The sequence below is a fragment of the Ambystoma mexicanum genome, chromosome 3q (assembly GCF_040938575.1).
Source record: "Ambystoma mexicanum isolate Mex_15411 chromosome 3q, UKY_AmexF1_1, whole genome shotgun sequence".
Lineage (NCBI taxonomy): Eukaryota > Metazoa > Chordata > Amphibia > Caudata > Ambystomatidae > Ambystoma > Ambystoma mexicanum.
In genome coordinates this window covers 312,290,002-312,316,716 of record NC_090926.1, presented here as the reverse complement: position 1 = coordinate 312,316,716, position 26,715 = coordinate 312,290,002, and the positions used below count along the sequence as shown (strand labels likewise).

Genomic DNA, 26,715 nt, shown 5'->3' with positions numbered 1-26,715 from the left:
GCGTTGGATACGAGGAAGTGTTGTAACTGCTTTATTGTCAAGGCAGTCCAACGTTGATCGTAACTAGTTCCACAGACATTTCTGATTTTCGTACTCGGTGATGCAGCAATTCTCTTGCAATTATTCTCCTGACACAAATGATGAGGCATGTTGTCCTGGCCCCTGAATGACTTAATTCTAGTTGCACATGAACTCTTATTGCCATGTTTTCTGGCACACTTTTGGTTGAAATTATTCCATCTGGAAATGTTTCCCATATACACGAGTTATATCAGCAACGCAAGTTTTGTGTAACACGTTTTCTTCCAGTGCCATGAAACACATTCTACCTTTCCTGAGCAGAATTAAACTGAATATTTGTGGTAATCGTACAATACTTTCTTTTGGTTGATACGTGTATTTTTCTCTGCACAGGAGCCCTTTTACTAGATGCTGTAGCAGATGTTGGAAGTTTTCGATTGGTTTATGAGCTTTCAGAGAACTGCATATAATTGTTTTAACCAATATATCAGGGAAAAATGCCATAAGATGCCCCTTTTATACCAACTTGTAATGGATCACAGTGGTTGGGGAGGAGGAAATTCCCTTCCACACTCCCTTTGGAGACGATAACTGCAGACGTTCACATTGTGGATTACCTGATGCGAACAGGGAAAATATTGGGTGCACAAAAGCAAACCATTTCTGCATTTAGAGAAAAAGAGAGGGAACATTGCTGGACAGCATGCGTGGAAGCCATCTACTCTCCCCCATCACTTTCCGCTTGCACTTCCACAAGTTACAACACAGGGGTTTGCATCCGGCACTTACTTGTCTTTGCTGGACTCATCAATACCCTATGGAAAAAAAAGATAAGGCAGGTTTAGTGAGGTAGGCTATTACTGCTATTCCTTTTACCTCCATCTTCTGAGCTGGTCCTACCTCACAAAGTAACAACCGGCGCCCCTCTTCCTCCATCAACCTATGCCACAAACACTGCCTCTTAGGCAATTACCTATTGCTGCTAGACCTTTCCACCCCTTCGACCCCCACACACTATTGCAAATCTCTAGTTTCTCCAACAGTTGACATCACTAATCTCCTTCATCCCTACCATCACTATGTATCCCTCCTATAATTTAATTTTGGAAAAAATATTTCCTTATTTCCCAAAACCTCTTCTCCATCTCAATTTAGACCACACCCTTACCCGACACAGTAAACCACTACTTTTACTGAAAGGTATTACAATTGCCTTCTGCCATTTTTTACTAAAAGTCCCACTCACACTCTACAGTATGCCAATAATCTCCTTACCCAACATTGCATCCTAAACCTTCCTGCTGAGAATCTCTACCACAATCCATCACTGCCTCCATCAACTTGAACAAAGAATCGCCATCATATTTAAACAGTACTTCAACCCCCACTCTTTCTCCATCGCCCCTTATCACAGCTATTTTCCCTCCTAGTATCGCACCATGCTGCAAATGTCTCCTCTTCTGGCGACGCCCTCACCCGATTACTCATATGACCTCTCCCTTTTGCGGTCCTGGAGCAGATGGCATTTTGTTTCTACAATGACGGGATGCATGCAGGCATGGCCATGGGCAAAGGCTAGCAGGTACATGTGAATAGACTATTCTCAGCAGCTACGCATGCAGGCAGGAAGGGGCAGCATTTATATTTTGTGAAACCATCTAACTGTCTTGTTTGAAAAAATATAAAAGAAAGCACGCTCACTCTGTCACTTGATAGTCAATGAAAATGCCTTGCTAGGTTGAAAACCAATTTAGTCAAGGGCCAATTATGTTGCTGGTCGTATACCTTTAGAGATTAACAGGTTTTCCTACTCTCAATCTGGAAAAGTTTCAGCAGCACCAAATCGATCTGTTAAATTCAAGCAAGCTCCTAGAAGTAGGATCGCTCACAGCGGTCTTACTCAAGAAAACGCCCTCAGATCCTGGTTACTTTGAGACTTTACAGCAAGCACCAGGCTTTGGGGAGTAGGCTGGTATCGCAGTGAAAGTCCTGAACTGTACCTATGTAGAAGAGCCCTTACTTTTTTGCTTTTACCAAACTGGTTTGCCCACCATTTCCCTGGATAATTCCACATCCCTGGATAATTCCAAACCTATGGCCTTACCCAGGTTGAGAACCTGCGTTCTAGCCCCTTGAACCTCCCAGGGTTAGGGTGTCCCAAAGATACCCTGGTCTCAATGTTTACCTCCTATGCATGGCTAGCTTTGTTTGGCCATTTGGTTGGCGGCAGACATACCTACATTCGGAATAGTAGGATCCAGAGGCTGCTGTACATATTACTTGTGTGTTAAACCTCAGCACTAATTCACTAACGCAAGTTCGCTGCCTTTTTTGTAGGGAAACTAATGAGGCTTCCTGCTACCACAAATCGGCTAGAGCAGGAGGAGCCAAGACAAAACTGTGTAGATAACCTGACCAATAACAGGAATATAGCAGAAGTCACATCTTCATTGTTTGCCCAGTGTAGTATTCTTGGGGTAAAAGAATGAATTACTAATATGAACAAAAATAGAACAGAACTTTTTTCAAATAAACATGTTGCTTGTTTAGAGTTCTAGACTTAATATCCCATCATACAATAGCTGTGCAACAATGATCTTCCCAGTTTGTGCATGGAATCTATATTCAATATCCCAGCATGCCATGGTTGTTTAACCACTCTCTCTCAGTTTGTACTGGGAATTTAACTTAATAGTTCTGCATACAACACTTGTTCCCCAATTAGTTCACTTTGTGCTGGGCCTCAATACTCCAACATACAACCATTTCTCAACTAGCGATTTGCTCAAATCGCTCTGGGATTTTATCTTCACTATCTGTTGTACCTTGTCCTCGTGCCAGACTGACTCTTGTTTGTCCCTGCATCTTCCTATCAAATGTGGAAAACACGTTACGCTGACTGGAGAAGCAGGGCGTATTGGCCATTGGCTCAAAAAAGAAGTGGATCAATCCTTCCATGACTCCGAAGAATAATTGCAATACTACCAGCTGCCCTCAAGTCACCCAGCTACCTTGCAGACAAACTCAGCATCTCCGGCGAACAGGGCACCTCCAGAAGCCAGGACAGGTGTAGACTTGAATTCCACTGCTGCAAAAAGGAAAGAAACAGAAAAACAAGCCTTCTCTGCCTATGCCCCAATACTATGGATCCTCTGCCCGGTCAGCATCAGACTTGCCCCCACACTCCTTAAATTCAGAAAACAACTCAAGACCCACCTCAACACCTAGGCAATCACATCGCCTTACTTGCTACCCGACTCAATAGATGCCATCCGCCCTTCTACTCCCTGCCACCCAGTACCGTTGTACCTCTCCTCTGTAGCTCACCCCAGCTGTATATCCCTCTGAAAATCGCTCTGTTGTGCATCTGTATTGTTGCATACCTCTGAAGTGCTCCATTGCTTCTCGGAAGCAAGGTCTGTGTTCAATAAATACCATAATAATAATACCATACTGCGTAGTCTTTCTGTTCCCTCCAGGAACTTAGACTCAATATTCCATTATGCAATGTTTCTTCCCAACTGGTTCTCTTTTTAGTTTTGGCTAGTAGGTGGCGCTAAAGAACCTCCTATAAGCTGAAACTATTGCATTTAAGTATAGCTATTGAGAAATGGCATATGAGGAGGTGACAAAGCTTGTAGGTGTTTGCTTTTTTACCCATGTTAGGAATGATGCTGCAGTCAGTAGAATGTGAGGCACAGAGGTGGAATGGGGAGAGAGAATGTAGAAGGGAGAGAGTAGGTGGACGGTTGAAGGAAGCATGAGGACCGGAGGGTTGTTTCTTGAAAGAGCTTTCTTCCCATGAATCAAAAAGCAAGTTACTTGTGTGGCATGAATTCTTTGTATCACAACTAGCGACAAACTGATTGGTAGCATCAACGGCCAGGGACGGCCTGTGACCGAACAGACCCACCTTCACAGCAGGCATCCAGTCTGCAGAAGCCGAGGCTGGGTTAGGTGTGCCAAATGACTTGTCTACAAAGAGTCATCAAGCACCGCAGGTGACCCGCGCTTGTGAGTGTTAGGCAAGAATTGATATCGTAACCCTGTGGGAGACTACACAACCCTTGTCCTCTTGGTATTTAGTAACCCATCTTTTGGTATAAGCCTGTGCTACACAAGTTGGTAGTGTGAATGAGCAGCCAGGCTGATCTCAAGAGGATTACGTGTGAGCTGTAGCAATGAAATCCACCAATGCAAGTATCCAAGTAACATTTACACTCAAGGTTTTTGTTATAAATAATTATTTAACATCAGTTTTTAAATGAGCATTCTTTAAAAAGGGCAATATAGGTAACAATCAAATATACTTTGAAATATTTTTTCAAGAATCAACACAAAGCTAGTAGATACTCTTTAGAGATGCTTTTACACTTTCTACACCCTAAGGTGACTTCACTAACTAAGACAGTAATGGCATTTATATATTACTAGTACCCTTTGTACATTGAGGTTGGTAGAAAGGAAAGGTTAAGGGAAGAAAAAAGGTTAAACAAAACAGGTTTCAAGCACTTTAAATCTTCCAATGAAGTCTAGATAAAAACCTTTCCTAACAATAATACTTAAAAAAAACTAGTTATCACCTGTGAGGGACAGTAAATATCAAAGTCAAATGGACTAGAAGAGTCTGCAGGGAACCAAGACGGCCAAAGTCAATTGTAACAGAGTCTGTGTAGCTGAGGCACTTCTTAGATAGCAAAGTCTTAAATAGCAAAGTCTTTCACAAAGTTAGAGTTTGTTGAAGAAAAATCACTGTAGGGTCACACGGTGCTACACTTGTGAAGGTTAGAGCTGCAATCAACTCTAGCAAAGCAGCTACTGCAAGTCTCAACTGAGAAGAGCAAAGCTACAGACACTGAGGTAAGTACCCCAAGTCAGAACAGTGCCTTTGGTTAGAAGAGTGGTCCAGCTGGCTTCTGTCTGTTTGCAGCAATGCAGATCCGCGGTTCCTGAGCCTCAGTTGTGGGGACAAGAGGGGGGACGTTTGGAGGACTCTTGCGGCAGCAATTCAGAGGTTGGCAGCAGCTACAGGCTATTTTCAGATCAGCAGCACTTTGCGGTTTCAGCAGCAGCTTCTGGCCGTTTGACAGACTTTGCACTAGACTACGGATTTCTCGATCCCTGGCACTAGGTTCCTGCAGCAGCAAAGAAGTAGAGCCAGTCGCAGAAGGTGGTCCTGTGGAGTTAGTCCAGGGGTTAGTTGGTCCCACTAACACAACGGAATAAGTCGTCCCTTCCGGAGCTTCTCTTGTCGATCAGAAAAAGGAGTTTCAGCACAGCAGCAGGGCTTCACCAGGCAATTCAAAGGTCCAGGAGGATGCAGAAAGCTTTGTTCACAGTTTCTTCATCGGATTGTTCTTCCCAGTGGTCGACTCTGCCTCTAGTCCCAAAACCTTCACCTTTTAAGCAGGTTTCTCCCATTCATACACAGCCTAGCAGCAACTAAAACAGCAGGGTGGCTGTCCTACAAGGGCAGCCAGCTAGCCAATCAGGACTGGGTGCATTCAGGCATTCCTAAAGTCAAAAGGACATGGGAGCTTTGGGAAACTCCCTCACTTCCTGCACTTCCAGACTCACTGGAGCCAAAGGCGGGGTTCAGAACTGAAACCCGCCAAAGACAAAACTGAAACAGGGCTCAAACCTGGCTTGCCGCGCAGAGTAAAACCCAAGACCTCACAAACAGAAAATTATGAAAAAAGACGACCACGGCCATTTTGACAAAATGGTCACCCATGGGTGCTATACTTCAGCTGAGCGTTCAGCCTGCGGTAGAAAAGCACAATGGTAGGAAAATTAAACCACTGCCACCAGCCATTTAAATTAGTGGGAGTAACATACAATTTTTTACATGAGTAGGTAGGAAAAGGGGCTACTAAGTAAGACGTCAGCTTTCCACATAAGATGGTGTATGCTGGACCTACAAAGAGAAAAGGTAAGTAAAATCAATTTAATTTTACTATTCATGTGAACCGTAGTTCACACATGAAAAGGCATTTAAACCGAGAGAAACCTAAAGGATTTCTCTGTGATACTGCACTGAAGGTGCAGTGTGTCATCATACAAAAGGTAGATGCCTATGGAGTTTGTCAGACTCCAAAAACAAAGGAAAAACATAATCCAAATCAGGTCAAAATACATGAGTGAGAAAAATGGCTTAAACTCCAGGGTTAAAATTAGTCCTAAAGTCCAGCAAAAGAGCTTGGGGTCTCTAAGGTTGAAGAGAATTAGCACAGAAATTAGAATTATCCCCAACAGTGAGGAGTGCTAATTTGGGAGCCAGAGCAGGAGGTAATGTTGCTGCTCGAAAAGGGCACCTCTGCACATGACAAGGAGCCGCCGGAGGGACGGTGGTTACCTTGCAACACAGGACACACGGAGTAACCACAAGGGAGCTGCAGCAGAAAGTCTGGAGGAGCAAGTTAGCAGCATCTTTGAATTATGCTGTTGGAGCATTAAGTAGCTGTTCATGCAAGGTAAGGAAATAGACTGTTTTGACCTTGTGGCATCTCTTGCTATCAGCAACTAACAGAGCAGCGCTGGCTATACCTTTTTGGTACAGACATAGTAGGAAAGTGTAAAATCCCTTCAGATGGCGAACAAACCAGGGCCAATATTGTTTTGATCTCCTCCTGGAAGCCACCGGTATGGTGGAAGGAGTGGAGAGAAGGCTTCCTAAAGTAGGTCCTGGCTGTATTTAGACCCAATTATTGCAGTGACAGAAAGGAAGCATTATTTCACCCTTTAGGAACTGCCGGACATGAAGTTTTAAAATGGCTGCCTGACCCTACAGAGATGGGCGACATAAACCAATTCAATGCGAGTTTAGATAAGCACTATGAGGTAAAGGAAAATAAAATGATCGCATGCTACCACTGCTGTCCGAGAACAATAACAAGGAGAAACTATCGAGGAGTTCAGAACAGCACTGAAGGGCTGGGCCATAAAATGCTGCTCAGGCACCATCAGGGGGAGCATGATTGCAGGCTCAGGAGAATGTTGAAAGTAATGAAAGATGTGGGGCCGACAGTGTACTGGAGAAGTGTACGCTCAAGAGGGACAGAGTGACACAGTTGAGGTTTCGGGAAGTGGCATCCTGCCCAAGCATGACACATTGGTGGCTATTCAAGACATGCCGGAACCCAACTCTAAAATTGAGGTATCTGCCTTTATGGGACTCGAGTTTTATAGCAAATTTGCCAAAGAATATGTCAGACAAATCTAAGAGCTTGAGAAGGCTCCCAAGGAAGGGAGTGAATTTTGCAAGGGTTTATAACTGCAAAAAGGAGATTTTAGATGTGAAGCCGGATATTCTGCAAGCACTGCTGTTGTCTGGGTTTACGGAAAATCATGTGACAATAGTGTGTACTAATGCCAGTGATTCAGGTTTGGGAGCAGTGCTGATGCAGGAAGAGGCAAGGCAGATGACCACGATTGGATTTGCCCCAGAACATTCAAGAATGTGGAGGCTAGATATTCTGTAGCAGACAGGGAGCACTTCCATGCTTGTGGGTCATAGGGAAATTCAAAACATACCTGTGGGGGAGGGTGTTTGCGATAAGAACTGATCATAGGCCTTTAGTTTGCATTTTTAACAAAGGGGGGTCTAACAGGAGTGTCCAGAGGGATTATGAAGTGGGTGAGCAGTCTGCAAGGGTTGCAGTTCTCAGTAGAACATATGCTTGGTAGGAATAATGTTGGTAGATGCACTGCCCGGGGTGTCAGTGATGAGAACATTGAAATGGAAGGTGGGAGTAGGATGGAGGATGAGATTAGTGATTTGTCCAAGTACGACAGTGTAAGAAGCAGTATGACTGGGATGAAGCTTGTGCTCTGGATGAGGTTTACAAAAAAGCCAAGGGACTGGTGCAGACAAATTAGTAGGAGAGTGGGGGAAGAAAGGAGATCAAGGAGTATAAGAAGGAACAAGTTACTTACCTGTAACTGTTGTTCTCCAGCATGGGTCTGGCATGGATTCACATGCTCATGAATATTCCCCGTCGTCAGGCTGGGAATCCCCGGTAAAGAAAAATCACTATCAGTTTTGTTTCTGATCTGTCTTTCGTAGTAGTAACCAATCACTGATCTCTGCGTCATACTGACCACAGCCAATGACTGCCATCTCCCTAAGCCCCGCCTCTGGCAGCCATCTTCAGATTTGGTAGCACGTGAAGTGGCAGTATGACCAAGTGAAGAGCCGCAGAGGGGAAGGCGGGAGCGTTCGCATGTGAATCCATGCCAGACCCATGCTGGAGAACAACAGTTACAGGTAAGTAACTTGTTCCTTCTCCAGCATGGGGTCTGACATGGATTCACATGCTCATGAATAAAAGAATACATAGCAATACACACATGCACAACCACGGGAGGTGGCAACAGGCTCAACATTAAGCAATACAACAACTCAACATTAAGCATCTCTTACCTCCTCACCAGGCTCACCTTAGGCGAACAGGTTGCGCAGCACTGCTTGGCCGACCCTGGACTCATCCCTGGAATCCCGGTCGACGCAGTACAATTTTGTGAAGGTGTGCGTCGACCTCCACGTAGCAGCCCTGCAGATGTTCAGCAGGGGCACACCAGATAGGAACGCCGTGGTAGCTGCGATCGCTCTGGTGGAGTGGGCTCTCGGACGGCCGGGCAGCGGTCGGTTTGCCAACCGATGACAGTACATGATACAGCCGGAGAGCCATCTGGAAATGGAAGCCTTTGAAAGAGCCTTCCCCTGATTGACGGGACCAAAGTTCACAAAAAGTTGTGACGTCTTCCGAAAACTCTTTGTGCGGTCCACGTAGAACTTCAGCGCTCTAGCTACATCCAGCGAGTGCAAAGTCCTTTCAGCCGGCGACGAAGGCGACGGGAAGAAAACAGGCAACACCAAGGGCTCGTTGAAGTGGAAGTCCGACGGCACCTTGGGCATGAAGGAGGGGTGCGTCCTGCGCACTACCCTCGTGTCGTGAAAAGTCAAGTACGGGGGCTTGCAGGAAAGGGCCTGGATCTCTCCCACTCGTCGTGCAGAGGTGATGGCCACAAGAAACGCTGTTTTCCACGACAGGAACTTCAACGGAGCTGAGTGCAGCGGCTCGAACGGAGGTCCCATGAGCTTGGTCAGCACCACGTTGAGCTCCCAGGCCGGGGCCGGAGCCTTCACCGGCGGGAACGATCTGAACAGTCCCTTCATGAATTCTTTCACCAGACGACGAGACCACAAAGACGTCCGTCCCGTGCTTCTGGTGTATCGGGAGATCGCAGCAAGATGAATCTTGATGGAAGCGTGCGCCAGTCCAGCCTTGGCCAGCGTCAGTAAGTATGGCAGTACTTGGAGCCGTAATCCGTAGAGGGTTAATCTTCTGTGCATGGCACCAGACAGAGAACCTCTTCCATTTGTGTCCGTAGCATTTAAGAATTGAGGACGCCCTGGCCTTTGCAAGAACCTCTCTGCAGTCGGCCAGTAGGTCGTAGCCTCCAAACTCTAACGCTGCAGGAGCCAGGCCTGCAAGTTCAGCGACTTTAGGTCGTGATGGAGGATGGCGCCTCCTTCCCTGGAGAGAAGATCCGCCTCCACTGGCAGCTTTATTGACGGGGACGCTGACAAGTCCAGAAGGTCCGGGAACCATATCTGCCTCGGCCACGCAGGTGCGACGAGGATCATCCTGCACCGTGACCTCTTGAGCCGGATCAGCAACGGCAATGGAGGGAACGCGTAAAGAAACAGGCCCTCCCAGGGGAACGAGAAAGCATCGCCCATGCTCCTCGGCTGGGGAAACCTGCTGGCGAACCTCCGGCACTTGGAGTTCGTCGCCATCGCAAAAAGATCTATCTGGGGAGTGCCCCACCGTCGGAAGAGGTGGTCCACTAGATCCTGTCGTAGCTCCCACTCGTGGCACGAGCGCAGCTCTCTGCTGAGCGAGTCGGCGATGGTGTTTTTATTCCTGCCAGATGAAACGGCACCAGAAACATCCCCCGGGCGACGGCCCAATGCCACAGATCCTGTGCCTCCTTGGACAGGGCTGGGGATCTGGTACCGCCCTGCTTCCTGATGTAGAACATGGTGGTGGTGTTGTCGGTGAAGATCCTCACCACCTTGCCCTTGAGGGATGGAAGAAAGGACCTGAGGGCCCAAAACACTGCCCGGAGCTCCAGGACTTTCATATGGAGGGACTTCTCCGTAGGGAGCCAAAGGCCTCTCGCATGCAGATTTTCGGTGTGCACTCCCCACCCTTCCAGGGAGGCATCCGTGGTCACTGTCTTCTGGTGGCCCGGGGTCTGGAAGTCCATGCCCGCCGTCAGATGCGCGCGGGTGTCCCACCACCGGATCGCTCGTCGTAAGCTCTCGTCGAGTGTGATCCTGTCCTCGAAGCTGCCCGTCGTCTGAATCCAGCGCACGTCCAGGAACTCCTGTAACGGGCGCATCCGAAGCCTGCACAGGCGGATGAGATAAATGCAAGAAATCATTACGAGGAGGAATTTGATGGACCTCACCCTGGCCGTGTCCGCAACAAGCATCCGCTGCACCTTGCCCAAGATGGCCCTCGTCCTTTCCTCCGACGGAGAGGCCAGAAGTGCCACTGTGTCGAGTTTCGCTCCCAGAAACAGCACGTCTTGCGCGGGCACCAGGTGGGACTTGGCGTAGTTTATGGAGAATCCCAGGTCCGTGAGTAGTTGGACGGTCCTCGCCGTGTGCTCCGCGGCGAGTTCCCTTGTCTTTGCTCGGATGAGCCAGTTGTCCAGGTAGGGGTAGACGTGGATCCCCTGCAGGCACAGCCGCGCCGCCACCGGTGCGAGGCACTTGGTGAACACCCTGGGTGCCGAACTCAATCCAAAGGGAAGGGCTCTGAACTGGTAGTGACGCCCTTGGACCACAAATCTGAGAAACTTTCGGTGTCCCTTTAGGATGGGGATATGGAAGTAAGCATCCTCCAAATCCAACGACGACAGGAAATCGCCCTCCTCCAGCTGACCCAGGATGTGCTGGAGGCTGACCATCCGGAACTTCTGTGCCTTGATGAATTTGTTCAGTCGTCGTAGGTCCAGGATGGGACGCCATCCTCCCGTCTTCTTCACGAGGAAGTATCTTGAGTAAACTCCGGAGCACCGAAGCCTCTTTGGGACGAGCTCGATGGCGCCTTTCTTGAGCATTGCCTTTACCTCCAAGAGAAGTTGAGGGACGTGATGTTCCTTCCTGGCCATGGGAGGGGGGAACGCGCGGGCACTTCTTTAGAAACTCGAGCGCGTGGCCCTGGGCCAGGGCGTCCAGCACCCAACGGTCGGTGGAGATGAACTCCCACACGCTGACGAAGCTCGCCAGCCGTCTCCCACCGGGGTGCTTCGGTGGGGGCCCGACCCCACGGCCAGTTCAGTCCTGCTTCGACGAGGCTTTGCCGCCTTGTCCTCCTTGGTGGCGACGGCGGGGTCCGTCCGACTTGCCTTGTCCCCTGTAGGCTTCCTGTGACGCCGAACGGGCCGCTTGACAATAGGTGGAAAATCCGCCGCCGGAACCTTTGGAGGCACCCTGCTTGCCTCCGCCGCTCCGAAAAAGCGGCCGTCGTTGCTGGAGAACACCAAGAGCCCGGGCTCCTGTCCGTCTTGATGGCTTGTAGGGAATCGTCCACTGTTTTCCCAAACAGGTTGCTCCCGTCAAACGGCATGTCCAACACTGTGGTCTGCACGTCCTGCCGGAAGTCAGTTGCCTTGAGCCATCCACGCCGTCTAAGGCACATGCCGTTGCCCAACTGGCGAAATCCAGTGTCAGCGATGTCCGTCGCTATCGTAATGGCATGGTCCGACGCCACTTCTCCTTCCTGCAAGATCTCTAGGGCCTCCACCCTCTTGTCGTCTGGTAAGAAATCCAGCAGGGGGGCGATTTTGTACCACAACTCCCTGTCGTAGCGGGCTACGATAGCCAAGGCGTTGGCAGCCTTAATCGTCGTCGCTGCCGATGAGATGACTCTGCGTCCCATCGTGTCCAATTTCTTTCCCTCGCCGTCCGGCGGGGAGGTTGACGTAGAGGCCGAGGCCCCTCCGCTTTCTTCCTGGCCGCCGCAGAGACAACCGAGTCTGGGGTTGGCTGTGCCCGAAGGCACAAGTGGGCCGCGTCCGGGACCCGGTACTTCTTCTCGTACCGATCCCTTCTCGCAGGCGTTGTGGATGGGTTCTTGAGGAGGGCGAGACCCTCATCCCAGATATCGTCCAGTAGAGGTACAGCGAGGACCGTCTTCCTCTTGGTCTTGCGCCGTTGATAAAGGAAACCTTCCTTCTCTTCCGGGCAGAGCTGGAAAAGCTTGGATGCCCTGGCGATCATGGCATGAAACTATCCAATCTCGTCGGACGGGGAAGCCCGGGGAGGAGGCGACGACGGGAGATCCTCGTCGTAAACCTCGTCGTCTGTACCCGTCGCGGCCGTGTCAGTCCCCGTATCATCCCCACGGGTCGTGGACGGGGAGGAGGGCTGAGCAAGGCGCGATGGTTGAAAAGGAGGTGGAGGATGAATCCTTCTCTTAGGAGGAGGGCCCCCAGAAGGGCCTGGCTCCGGGTCCCCCATCGGGAGCGGTTCCTCCGTTGGTGGTAACGGCAACCTCGTCCTTATCTCCGAGCATAAGGACTGTATAGCCAACAAAATGGCCGCCGAGTTGTCTTGCGGCACTGGTTGAGGGGATTCCGACGGGCGGTCAGGAGCCCCGTCAGCACCCTCGACGTTATCGTCGTCTCTGAAGTCGGGGTCCCTCCCGACGGGCTGGTCTTCTTCCACGCCAACGCCGTGGCTTAAGACTTCGATCAGCTCCTCTTCAGAGGTTGAGGCTGAATCCACGACGACCTCCTGCCCCCCCTTTTTCTTCTCCGTCGGAGGTTTCACGGGGGTCCTCTCGATGGGCATGAAAGAGGACTCCCTCCGCGGTGGCAGGGAGACTCTGGGCCCCGAGGTCGCCACCACTGGTGTAGCCTCCACAGGCTGAGCCAGGGCCGCCGCGACTGTCTCGATAGAGGCCTTGGCCGGGTGGATCAAGGCTTTCACCACCTTCGGTGCGCTCACCGCCTTCTCCTTGGGGGGAGGATCACCGCGTCGCTCCCCCTCCGATGGGGCCTTCGAGCTCGACCGGGTTCTCCAGGATCTTCGCCGGGTGCTCGGCCTTCCTCTTACCCGAGCCAGAGCGTTGGCTCGTGGTTGATGGCGCCGGGGAGGATGCGCCCTGCCTGGCGCCCGTAGAGCCCGACCGTTCGGAGCTCCCGGTGCCAGCGGACTCACGGTGCTTGGCCTTCTGTTGGGCCCCCGTCGCCGGGGCGCCCTCAAAGGTCTTAGAAGACCGCTCGGACTTCTTCTTTTTCTCGCCTGACGGGCTCTTCCCTTCCAGCCAGTTGGCGAGACGCAGATGGCGGTCCTTCATGGTCCGCTCTGTTAGGCAGAAACCTGTGCAGTTCCCTTGGGGACCACTGCAAAAGATTTAAGACCACAGGTATAGCAGTAAACCTACTTGGTAGCAGTCTGCACCACCCAGATTTACCTGGTAGCTGTGGCTGAGCAGTCAGACTTCCCTCAAGAAGAGTTAGGCAGTATGTAAAGTATACACAATAGGTACTCAAATACAATAGCACAAGCAAACACTGACCAGAGCTTGGTTTCAAAAGTATATAGTTATTTATTAAACACACATAAGTTGAAATCACTCTAGCAAAATATAGTAAAAACACTTCAAACACAGTTATAATGAAAGCAGTTTCAACCCTTACTCCTATCTAGACAACTCTAGGTTAACACCACATAATTAAAACAGAGGTGAGCGCTTAACGTTAGATGACACTCTAGTAGGTTCAAGAAAGGGGTAAAAAGAAACAGAAATGGGTTAAACACACCACTCTAAGGTCCAGAACACTTGCAATAGGCTCAAAGAAGCACAAAGTCACAGGTGAGCAAAAGTCACTAGGCAGGGCCCACTCTTAGAGTAGCCGGAGCGAAAATGTGCCCAAGATCACACTGTTATTAGGGATTCAAAGTCTTGCAAAGAGTTAGAAAGAGTTTAGAGTGGCTTAGAAAGTTTAGCCAGGGTGTTCCAGGCACTCCCAGGTTCGAAAGCCGGGGGCTAAATCTACCCCGTACAGTCGGTGGCAAGGGAAGCCAGGCGGAACACGGTACCTTAAGCGGAAAGGATCCTCCAGCGGTGGCAGTTGTTCCAGGCAGTGGTAGCAAGGCTCGACGTCGGTCAGGGGAGAAGAAGTTCTCGCTGAAGAGCAGAAGAAGAGGGTCGTTGCACTGCCTGGGAAGAAACCAGCCGCAGAGTCCTCCGGTTAAAGGGTTGTACCGACTTTCGTGGTTGGGGTAAAAGTGGTGGGGTTCCGGTTGCCGGGGTGCTTGGCACTGGCAAGGCGGCCACGAGATACCTCGAGAAGCGGAAAGAAGGTGAAAACCGGTTGTCCCCACCAGTCAAGGGAAGGAGCCACTCCGTTAAGAGTTCTCCTCGGTCGTCGGGAAAAGTGGTGAGACGGTTCAGCAGGGCTCCACCGGGTGGTGTCGTCGAAGCAGGTCGGCTCAGCTCTTCCCTCGTCGGATTCTTGGTCCTGTGGCGACTTCTGAAGTTCCAGTCCCCAAAGCCCTGCTTTTATGCAGCAAACCCCCATTCACCCAGCCTAGCTGTCACTCAAACATGCTAAGTGGTGAGCCGGCCGGCTCACCACTTGGGCCAATCAGGACGGAGTGCGACTTGAGTTACCAAGGTAACTCAGTCCAGGGTGCCTAAATCCCCCTCCACCCCTCCTAAGTACCCCAGACAGAGTGGCACCACTTTGGAGGGCTTCTGTGGAGAAGCCCGCCAAAAGTGGAACAAAGGGCTCCACTTTGGGTCAGAGTTACAGAGGCGAACGCCAACGCCATTTTAGAATCAAGTTTTGGCAAAAAGTCCCAACCGGAGTTATAATAATAAATATATAAACCGGCGGTATGTTTAAGGCTACCGTAAATAAATAATTAAATGTGTTAGCCTAAAACAATGGGAAATCCCATAGGGAAATATTCGCGGTCGAATATAAAAAGTAGTTTCCACTGCCACCAGCCAAAACTCGATCAGGGGGGACGGAGACGTGCCCCTTCGACTAACAGACCCTGGGGCAATCGAATTGCCCCAGCCAGTACGTCCACAATATGATGGTTTGTACTGGTTCTGTTCAGGATTCAAGACTAGCAAAGTCTTTGGTGACTTTACATGCCCTGGGAGACAGTAGTCAGTCCCAGGGTATGGAGTCTATGTTGGGGAGTCCCTAGGACACCCCTGGGTCACGGCACAGAGGGTGCTGTGTAACCCACATCACAAAAATACATGAGGCCCTATGGAGTAAAAGACCCCATAGCCCATTCAACACAAGGTTTAACCAAGAAAACACACTTCAACATGTCCAAGAGTGAGGGTAAAAGAGTCTCACTCTTGGCAGGAGAAAAAAAGAAACCCCAGAAATCCAGCAAAGCTGCTGGGGGACTCACTAGGTAGGGAAATTCAGCCTAAACAGAGAATTCTCCCTAACACTCGCCCCCCCCCAGACTAAGGGACAGGAGGATTTAATCCACTCCTGGATGAACCTCATACCTCTAGTCGATGGTATACATCCTAGAGAGTCCATCAGCATTTTGATGGTGACACCTTGACCTATGTTCAATGGAGAACTCAAAGGTTTTCTTCTGCAAGCTAACGGACCTACAGACCCTTTGAGGAACATCAGTCTTTTTGTTATAGGGGATCTGGTTGACCAGTCCCTCAGAAGTTGGTACAACTTCTGAACCTAGGTTAGGCTTTTTGAAGGGGTCCTTATAAAGGATTCCCTTAGATCTAGAGGGGCCTCCAAGGTTCCTCACCACCTCTCTTGTGGGAGCAGGTTGGGTCTTAGGCCTCTTGGTTGGAGGGGTTGGGGTTAGGCAATGTACCTGCTTCCCCTTCCTCTTAGATCTACCCTTACCTATTTTAGGAGTTTCCCCCCTAATATTAGGTTTTGAGTTGGGGTCTTCAGTAGAAGGTCCAACAGTCTGAAGGTTTTTGGCCTTAGACTTTTCTTTTCTGGTTTTCCACCAGCACTGAGAATTACCAGTTCTCTCAGGTTCAGATAGGGGCCTAGTTGGTCTATCCACCTCTTCCTCAGAAGCAGGGGGAGTCAGAGACTCGGAGACTAGGGGAACAATGATGGAGCTTGGTTGGGGCTCCCATGTTCCTAGCATACTATCCTGAAATGTGCCTGAGTTAGAGGTCAACTTACTAACACCAGGGCTTGTAGTGGGGTTCTCAGTAGAGGGTCCCACAGGCTTAGAAGGGTCCTTCAAGGTAGCCTTTCTAGCCAATTTGGTTAAGTTCTGCTTCTCCATACTGGGAGGCCTGGGGGTATGTGACACTACTCCTAGAGTTCTTAGGTCATTCCCTAACAGGACCTTCCCAGGTACCTCAGTCTGAACACTGACAGGGATCCTTACTGTCATGTTGTTACATTGAATGAGGGCTGGTAGAATAGGAACCATTTGGACAGGGCCTCCAGACATCTTAGTGGGACCTTTGGGTGCTTTGGCCACATCCTCAGGTTGAAAGAAGCTTTCATCCACTACTGTTCTGCTGGCCCCAGTGTCTCTCCTGGCAGGAGTATCCTGGCCATTGACAAGAACACTGTCCACATAATACACCTTAGAGTTAACAGGTAGGGAGTTATACACAACCCTATTCTGGGGACTAACCAGACCCATAGGCTCTAAGTTTACAGTTGCTTGAAGACCCAAGGGTTCTTCAGCAAAGAGTTCAAAGTGGGCACTAGCCATCTGTACTTCATCCTCAGGAGTGAAGGCTAAGGAGACTGTGCTGATCCCTGCAGGTTTACCCTTGCACTTGGGATCTCCTTTGATATGGTCAGTACCCTGACAGACATAGCATTGTCCAAATGCTCTCTGGAAGGGTGGCTTGTTCTGACCTCCTTCTGGCTTGTGGCCAGAAGGTACAGTAGCCTGACTAGGTCTCCCATGTGGCTTACCCTGGTTATTTTGTGGTTTGGGGCCCTCTTTGGGATAGGAATTATTAGAATTCTCTTTGGAGTCTGTTTTAGGCTGTTTCTCCCCATCCTTCTTCTGAGTTACCCCAGAATCCTTGTGAGTGGCCCTGTTGGCAACCCACAAGTCAGCAGCCCTAGCTAGTTTCCGGGAATCTAATTCCTTGGAATCAGCCAAGTGTTGTCTGAGCTCAGGAGAGCAGGCATATTTCAGGATAGTATGCTAGGAACATGGGAGCCCCAACCAAGCTCCATCATTGTTCCCCTAGTCTCCGAGTCTCTGACTCCCCCTGCTTCTGAGGAAGAGGTGGATAGACCAACTAGGCCCCTATCTGAACCTGAGAGAACTGGTAATTCTCAGTGCTGGTGGAAAACCAGAAAAGAAAAGTCTAAGGCCAAAAACCTTCAGACTGTTGGACCTTCTACTGAAGACCCCAACTCAAAACCTAATATTAGGGGGGAAACTCCTAAAATAGGTAAGGGTAGATCTAAGAGGAAGGGGAAGCAGGTACATTGCCTAACCCCAACCCCTCCAACCAAGAGGCCTAAGACCCAACCTGCTCCCACAAGAGAGGTGGTGAGGAACCTTGGAGGCCCCTCTAGATCTAAGGGAATCCTTTATAAGGACCCCTTCAAAAAGCCTAACCTAGGTTCAGAAGTTGTATCAACTTCTGAGGGACTGGTCAACCAGATCCCCTATAACAAAAAGACTGATGTTCCTCAAAGGGTCTGTAGGTCCGTTAGCTTGCAGAAGAAAACCTTTGAGTTCTCCATTGAACATAGGTCAAGGTGTCACCATCAAAATGCTGATGGACTCTCTAGGATGTATACCATCGACTAGAGGTATGAGGTTCATCCAGGAGTGGATTAAATCCTCCTGTCCCTTAGTCTGGGGGGGGCGAGTGTTAGGGAGAATTCTCTGTTTAGGCTGAATTTCCCTACCTAGTGAGTCCCCCAGCAGCTTTGCTGGATTTCTGGGGTTTCTTTTTTTCTCCTGCCAAGAGTGAGACTCTTTTACCCTCAACTCTTGGACATGTTGAAGTGTGTTTTCTTGGTTAAACCTTGTGTTGAATGGGCTATGGGGTCTTTTACTCCATAGGGCCTCATGTATTTTTGTGATGTGGGTTACACAGCACCCTCTGTGCCGTGACCCAGGGGTGTCCTAGGGACTCCCCAACATAGACTCCATACCCTGGGACTGACTACTGTCTCCCAGGGCATGTAAAGTCACCAAAGACTTTGCTAGTCTTGAATCCTGAACAGAACCAGTACAAACCATCATATTGTGGACGTACTGGCTGGGGCAATTCGATTGCCCCAGGGTCTGTTAGTCGAGGGGGCACGTCTCCGTCCCCCCTGATCGAGTTTTGGCTGGTGGCAGTGGAAACTACTTTTTATATTCGACCGTGAATATTTCCCTATGGGATTTCCCATTGTTTTAGGCTAACACATTTAATTATTTATTTACGGTAGCCTTAAACATACCGCCGGTTTATATATTTATTATTATAACTCCGGTTGGGACTTTTTGCCAAAACTTGATTCTAAAATGGCGTTGGCGTTCGCCTCTGTAACTCTGACCCAAAGTGGAGCCCTTTGTTCCACTTTTGGCGGGCTTCTCCACAGAAGCCCTCCAAAGTGGAGCCACTCTGTCTGGGCTACTTAGGAGGGGTGGAGGGGGATTTAGGCACCCTGGACTGAGTTACCTTGGTAACTCAAGTCGCACTCCGTCCTGATTGGCCCAAGTGGTGAGCCGGCCGGCTCACCACTTAGCATGTTTGAGTGACAGCTAGGCTGGGTGAATGGGGGTTTGCTGCATAAAAGCAGGGCTTTGGGGACTGGAACTTCAGAAGTCGCCACAGGACCAAGAATCCGACGAGGGAAGAGCTGAGCCGACCTGCTTCGACGACACCACCCGGTGGAGCCCTGCTGAACCGTCTCACCACTTTTCCCGACGACCGAGGAGAACTCTTAACGGAGTGGCTCCTTCCCTTGACTGGTGGGGACAACCGGTTTTCACCTTCTTTCCGCTTCTCGAGGTATCTCGTGGCCGCCTTGCCAGTGCCAAGCACCCCGGCAACCGGAACCCCACCACTTTTACCCCAACCACGAAAGTCGGTACAACCCTTTAACCGGAGGACTCCGCGGCTGGTTTCTTCCCGGGCAGTGCAACGACCCTCTTCTTCTGCTCTTCAGCGAGAACTTCTTCTCCCCTGACCGACGTCGAGCCTTGCTACCACTGCCTGGAACAACTGCCACCGCTGGAGGATCCTTTCCGCTTAAGGTACCGTGTTCCGCCTGGCTTCCCTTGCCACCGACTGTACGGGGTAGATTTAGCCCCCGGCTTTCGAACCTGGGAGTGCCTGGAACACCCTGGCTAAACTTTCTAAGCCACTCTAAACTCTTTCTAACTCTTTGCAAGACTTTGAATCCCTAATAACAGTGTGATCTTGGGCACATTTTCGCTCCGGCTACTCTAAGAGTGGGCCCTGCCTAGTGACTTTTGCTCACCTGTGACTTTGTGCTTCTTTGAGCCTATTGCAAGTGTTCTGGACCTTAGAGTGGTGTGTTTAACCCATTCCTGTTTCTTTTTACCCCTTTCTTGAACCTACTAGAGTGTCATCTAACGTTAAGCGCTCACCTCTGTTTTAATTATGTGGTGTTAACCTAGAGTTGTCTAGATAGGAGTAAGGGTTGAAACTGCTTTCATTATAACTGTGTTTGAAGTGTTTTTACTATATTTTGCTAGAGTGATTTCAACTTATGTGTGTTTAATAAATAAATAACTATATACTTTTGAAACCAAGCTCTGGTCAGTGTTTGCTTGTGCTATTGTATTTGAGTACCTATTGTGTATACTTTACATACTGCCTAACTCTTCTTGAGGGAAGTCTGACTGCTCAGCCACAGCTACCAGGTAAATCTGGGTGGTGCAGACTGCTACCAAGTAGGTTTACTGCTATACCTGTGGTCTTAAATCTTTTGCAGTGGTCCCCAAGGGAACTGCACAGGTTTCTGCCTAACACGCTCCGACATATTGCCGCAAAACGCACAGTCCTTCTCCACGTGCGTCTTGTCCTCATGCAGGCAGTAGAGGCAAAGGGAGTGTTCATCCTCCTTAAAGACATTTTGAAGTTGGCATCGAGGGCAGACCCTGAACAGCTTTCTGGGCGTCGAGCTTCCCTTCTCCTGGGCCATGTCGAGATGGGCCTGAGAAACTTCTGGAGTCCTCCAAAAGCGTGGCTCGACGAAATCTTCACCCTTGAGGGGCGTAGCAGAATCTGACACGGGTCCCCGATGATCGGATAAAGAAACGGTGGAGCTTGAGGCTCTTTTGACCGAAAAAGAGAAAATTCTCCTATGAAAAAGCGCGAAAAAAGCACTAAAGCTCGAAAGCAATAGCACGAGGATCCCAACACTTGAAAGTGCAGTAAAAATCTGAAGATGGCTGCCAGAGGCGGGGCTTAGGGAGATGTCAGCCATTGGGTGTGGTCAGTATGACGCAGAGATCAGTTATTGGTTATACTACGAAAGACAGATCAGAAACGAAACTGATACTGATTTTTCATTACCGAGGATTCCCAGCCTGACGACGGGGAATATTCATGAGCATGTGAATCCATGCCAGATCCCATGCTGGAGAAGGTTAGTGATGAGTTATTGGACACACGGGATTATTTGTGAAAAGGTCATAGTTTGGTAGTACCCGATGGGATGAGAGCTAAAGTGGTGGAGTTGGGACGTAAGGGTTACCTGGGGGTTAGTATAACAAAAGCATTGATCTGGGTTGATTTCAGGTGGCCCGGGCTTGATCAATTTGAGAGGTTATCTGAATGTAATGAGTGTGTATGGAGTGATAAGAGCCTTTGCACGTATAAACCTCCCATGAGGGTGAAATAGGTTCCAAAAATTCCTTGGGAAGAGATTGCGTTGGACTTATTGGGACCTTTCAACATTAGGGGTCCAAGAGACACTTATAAATTGGTATTAATGAATATGTTTTCCAAGTGGCCAGAAGTATGTTTGACAAGGAATGTCACGTCTAGTGGCGTAATACAGTTTAGAACCTTTGTTTTGGAGAGAGAGAGAGAGAGAGAGAGAGAGAGAGAGGTTTCCCTCGTGCATGTTGTCTGGCAATGGCCCTCCGTTGATGTTGAGCATGTGACCACAGCATTGTATCTTCCACATGGGAAGAGATGTGTGGAGAGGTTCAACTGTACGCCGATTGATGTCATATGCATTGCGTTCAGGACCAGAGATGATTGGATCAGGGCAGTGATGGAGAGTATTCTAGTACAGGTTCGTGTTGCATGCAGGGACAGGGAAATCTCTGAAGATTTGATGGGGTGCAACCCAAATACACAGTTATGTCCAAGATGAAGAGGTCAAAGACGGGGCGGGTGCACTTGGAGACATTGAGTGGGAGGATTAAAGAGTGGGCTGAAGTCCAAAGTAAGGTACGATGGAAGAAATTGTTATAATGAAGTGGAGTTGATGCTGGGATGTGATTAAACTTTGATTACCGGGAAGAGTAAGAAAAGGACAGTCTAAGTTCACAGAGGAAGTGGAGGTAGTGAAGGATTTGTGGTCCTCTGTATCGTGGAGAAAGGAGAAAACAGCAGTGGTCAGAAGAAGTGATGGGAGCAATCCAGTTAAAGGGTTGAATTAGAAGGAAGGAAGGGAGGTGTTAAGAATGATGCCGTTAGTAGAATGTGAGGTATAGAGGTGTAAAGAGGAGGGAGACTGTAGAATGGAGAAAGAAGGTTGACGGTTGGAGGAAGGACGGGGGACCAGAGTCATTGCCTAAAGGAGCTTTCTCCTATGAATAAAAAAGCAAGTTATTTGAACTTACTTGGTATGGCATGACTTGCTTGCATCAAAGCAACCCACCCAGTGACTGCCCATGGCCATCCTAATCCCTATGGCCACTTACACCCATACCCGACCCCTCTCCACCCAAAACACGCCCTCCTAGGATCTCAGAGCAAACTTTTTTGAGCCATCAAACTTTGTGCTTGAAGTGCCTGCCAGCATTTTTTCTAAGCAGTCTTCTTAGGTTTAGGGACTTCATTGGAGTTGTAAACGCACTACTCGTGTAATACAAATGTCAACCAGGTCTGCATTTAGCCAATATATAAGCATTATGCTTGTCCTTCTCTGAAGTCCTGTAAATAACAAGCATTGGCAAAGCCAACAGTTGTGCTTGTGTACAATTATTAGGCATTTACTAGGCACTGCTATAATATTCCCAGGTACTCGCACCATTTTGCAACGGCTGACATCGATGGGCAGTAAATACCACTATGTCAGTTCCTGGCAAATGTCTTACTTCCCTACACAAAAGCCAAAACTGTTGGCATTGACAATGCTTGTATCGGTTGCCCTCCAAGTTGCGTTGGGCCTCTCACTTGCCGGTTTGTGGCTTTACACCTTGGATCTCTACATCTCTGGTCCACAGCCTCACTGCCTTCTCTTTATGTTTGGGTGTATGCAGGCTCTCTGTCGCTCACCTTGCCTGTTCATGGGCAGCAGTGGTGGTCTTCGTCTTTTGATCTGATTATGCCTCTCGTCCTTCAGATCAGAGCATGTCACCAGGAGATGCGGGTTCTGGTGATCCCGTTTCACCTCACCGTTTCATTCTCAGTTGCTGACAGTGTTTGTTGTTTGGCAGAGTTTACTTACTGGTGTACTTCTGGGTCAAGCTTGTTATTTCAGATATTTGAAGAGCCAGATATTCTCGTCCCGGTTCAACTGGTCTTCCTAGTGTCTGGAGAAGAATTGCAAGCTGGACACCTTCTCTTTCAGCCACAGCTCATAGTGGATTCCCAGTGCCAAAGCACATCATCTGCAGCAGGATATTGGTGACCCCTGCCTCTTTCTCCAAGCAGAACATTTCAAACAGCGAGATCTAACTTGTGACCGTCAACATGGAGAACCTCCCTTAGCTCAATGACAACTGTGACTCATTACATCGGGAAGCACACCTAGAGTGTTTGAATGTGGCAGCCACCACTAATTAAATGGTTGCCAATTGTTTAAATTGGTGCACCCTCTTAATTGCAGGCTAGGTGCTAACCACTGGACCAACACAAAGCACAAGATGAGTGCCAAACTAAAGCCAGTCACAAGAAGGACTTGCTGCTGCAACTAGACAAGCTCCACATGTCAAAGCTCAGCCATTTATTGTGGATACCAGGCTGCCCAAAAGACTCAGGGAAACCGGAAGATCTCTGCACCCTTCGTCTAGCTCAGTGGACACATTGGGGTGGAAAGCCTCAAGGTCATCCCACCCTTTATCCAACACAATAGGCAGGAGCACTAGAAAGACTGATAACGCAGAGAGCCCAAGGACTACTCCTGCAGAACTCAAGTACAAATAAGAACTCTACAAGTATCGTTGGGTAGGCGGGAGGTTAATCTACTTAACTGAACATTGTCCGCTGGTGGGACTGTACTGACTGCGAAAAGTACAGCTGCACCCTACCAGATTTCCATAGCAAATCTTGCCTCTGGATCACCACCTTATCCATTGGGCCACTTATAGTTTCCTTGGAGAGCCTGACCTCCATTTAAGGAGATTTGGACCTGCATTTGAGGGGATTCGGATCTGAAGGGGCGTTCAGGACACTTAGTGCTGGATTTTAGATTTGGAGTATCCATAGGACTTTGGACATTCGTGGGTGCCCAACTGGTAGGGACAAGACCGCTGAACATGAAGACACTATTCCCAATTAAAGTTCACTCACATGCACGACAAATACTTATAACGCCTTATTTTCATAACGCTTTTGTGCAGGTGCTCTTATGGAATGTTATATGTGTATTATACTCTATATTAACTCTCCACTGCCTTCCTAAGAGTTTACCTTGCCTGCTGAGCCACGGAAAGCGCAAAGGATCCTGGTTTCCTAGAGATAAATCATACCAACAACAGGACCTGGCCAGCCAGAATTTCTCAATTGGATTATTGCTGTCCACACATCTCGATCTAGGTCTGATGGTGAGTACTTCCATTCTTATCATACTTTGTATGAGGCACTTCTTTTTTTGTAAACAACTCCATTATTCTGATCTCTTGCACTCTCTATCATCTCACCATCTTTTCCAATCTCTTTCGCATCTATTGGCTCCCCCTCGGCCTGATCACTCCCTTCTCTCCACAATTCTTGCATCTGACTTTGCTAATTTCTTCACTTCTAAAGTGAAATCTCTTTGTTCTGCCATTTCTCTAACTTCACCATCTTCTTCCTGCCCGGTTTCCTCTTCTCCTTCTACTGCAGTTCTTTCTTCCTTTTCACCTATCTCTAATTCCGACACCGCTTTACTTATCTCCAAGGCTCATCCGAATGAGTCTCCTAAAAATCCTCTTCGCTCTACTTATTTCTGAAATCTATCCCTCTCTCCATTCTTTTATTACCAGTCTTCTTAATATCTCTCTTATCACTTCTACTTTCCCTCTTCTATTTAAACAGGACATTCTTCCTGTCTTGAAAAAACACTGCTTGGATCCTGCCATCCCTTCTAATTTTTGTGCTATTTCTCTCCTTGCTTACCTTTTTAAATTGTTGGGTCTGTTTACTACCAGGCTTCTTTTGTCACTCTTAATTCTATTTTACCTCATTTCCAGACTGGTTATCAACTCCTTCACTCATCGGCAACTGCTCTTCTTTCCATCAGACTCTTCTTTCTATCCGCTATGTTAAACAATCTTTAATTCTTCTACTCGTGGACTTATCTGCTGCTTTTGATAAAGTGGATCACACATTACTTCTTCAATCCGTTTCTTCTTTTGGGTTTTCTGGTTCAATCTTATCTATCTTACCGCACCTACTCAGTAGCTTGGGCCGGTATTTGCTCTGATCCCCTTCCTCTTTCCCTTGGTGTTCCACAAAGGTCTGTTCTTGGCCCATTTCTTTTCCCCCCTTACTTCTCCCCCTTGGATAATATATCTTATTTTGGGTTGTCTCATTTTTATGCTGACGACACCAAACTATTTCTATCTCATTCTTCTTTTACACCTACTATATGCATGAATCTCTCTGCCTGTCTCTGTGCTATCAAAATCTGGATGTCAGACCACTCTTTGTTCTGAATCCTAAGACTGAAGTTCACTTTTTTTCTGAAAATACTATTCTTCTGCCGGTTCCTCCTCCCGTTGTCTTATTTTCCCCTTCTCATCTGCTTTTTTCCCTTATTGCCCGCATCTTGGCTTACATTTTGACACGAATCTCTCTTTCGCACATCACATCTCGATTACATCCCGTTCCTGTCATTTTCATCTCATCAATATCCGGAAAGTTAGACCTTTTCTAACTTTCAGTGCCACTTTCATCTCTAAGCTTACTCTCCATACTGAATCTGTTGGTTGTCTCCATGACCATCAGTCTGGCTTCAGAGCAGCCAGAAGCACGGAAACTGCTCTCCTGAACATCCGTGAAGACCTGCTCTCTAAGTTCTACTCTAGCCTTCCTTCTGTCCTCATCCTCCACTGCTTTCAACATGGTCAACCATGCTATCCTGATCAATTGTCTCTGTGACAACCTGGGCACCACGGACCAGGCCCTAGCCTGGTTGACCTGTCTGGATCGACCCTCCCAGGTCCAACTTGGGTCCTTCCTCTCCACCACCTCTCTTCTCCACATGTGGTGTGGTGTTCCCCAGGGCTCCAACCTATCACCCTGGCTTTTCAAGGTCTACTTGGCACCTCTGGCCCACCTCATCTCTACCTTCTCTTCTAACTTTCAGTGTTATGCAGACAGCACTGCGCTCTCCTTCAGGCTCCCCTTAGCTTCCTCTTCTCTCTCGCTCATTCCTGACCGTCTATCCACGATTCAGGAATGGTGCGCCTCCAACGATGTCTGCCTTAATGCCAGTAAGACGAGATCCTTCTCATTGGGACCTATGCTTCCGCTTTCCCCCTTTCACTCTGGCTGCCCTCCTTGGGTCCTCTCCCTGCGCCTTCCTGCGAAGCAAAAAACTTTGGTGTCATCTTCGACTCCACTCTCTCTTCACATCACGTACCTCTATGAAGTCCCACTAGCAACAGCACCTGCTCAGTGGTATTCTTCCTGTTTCCACTTTTCCTAGAAGCTCACTGTCTCTGAAGGCTGGATTCTGCAACAGCACCTTTCTAAATCCTGCCTCTACTCTTCACCCTCTGCAACTAATCCAGAACAGGACTACAAGATTTGTCCTTGGCCTCAAGCCCAGCGATCGTATCTCTCCAGCCCCAAAATTTCTGCACTGGCTCCCGGTGGCTGCAAGGATCAATTTCAAGACCCTATGCATTGTCCACAAGGCTTTCTTGGGCCAGGGATCACACTACATCCAACTCTCTCTTCCTAAGCACTTTACTTATTGAGCCCTTCGCTCATCTAATTCCAACTCTCTCCAGGCAGAGAGTGGGGGTAGATCTCTCTCCTCAGCTGGTGCCTCCCTCTGGAACAGCCTCCCTGCCTCTCTCAAACTTGAACAGGACCACCTAAGGTTCCGGAAGCAACTCCAGTCCTTCCTTTTCACTTCTGCTTTCACTCTCTGCCCTGCTGATGACCCGTCTGCTGCGCTAATTGGTTACATGGCCACCCTCTGAACCAGTAACCCCTTGTACAGCCTCCGGGATTACCGTGCACTTAAGGAATGTACCTGCAACCCTACAGTACCCTGCCTCCTAGTACTTACTCAGAACCTGCTACCCCG

At 48.8% G+C, this 26,715-nt stretch overlaps 1 protein-coding gene and 1 long non-coding RNA gene across 2 annotated transcripts in view; one reads left to right on the top strand and one right to left on the bottom strand.

Annotated features, from left to right (window-relative positions):
• Window positions 1-26,715, bottom strand: part of ADCY6 (adenylate cyclase 6) — an 820,353-nt gene that overhangs the window by 315,078 nt on the left and 478,560 nt on the right. The window contains exon 11 of the mRNA XM_069653856.1: window positions 811-836. Coding sequence (XP_069509957.1) covers window positions 811-836 — 26 coding nt within the window. The remainder of the gene's footprint in view (window positions 1-810; window positions 837-26,715) is intronic.
• The window catches only part of LOC138582512 (uncharacterized), a 340,772-nt gene that overhangs the window by 279,955 nt on the left and 34,102 nt on the right, over window positions 1-26,715 (top strand). Inside the window, exon 2 of the long non-coding RNA XR_011305036.1 lies at window positions 23,879-24,019. This is a non-coding gene — a long non-coding RNA (uncharacterized lncRNA). The remainder of the gene's footprint in view (window positions 1-23,878; window positions 24,020-26,715) is intronic.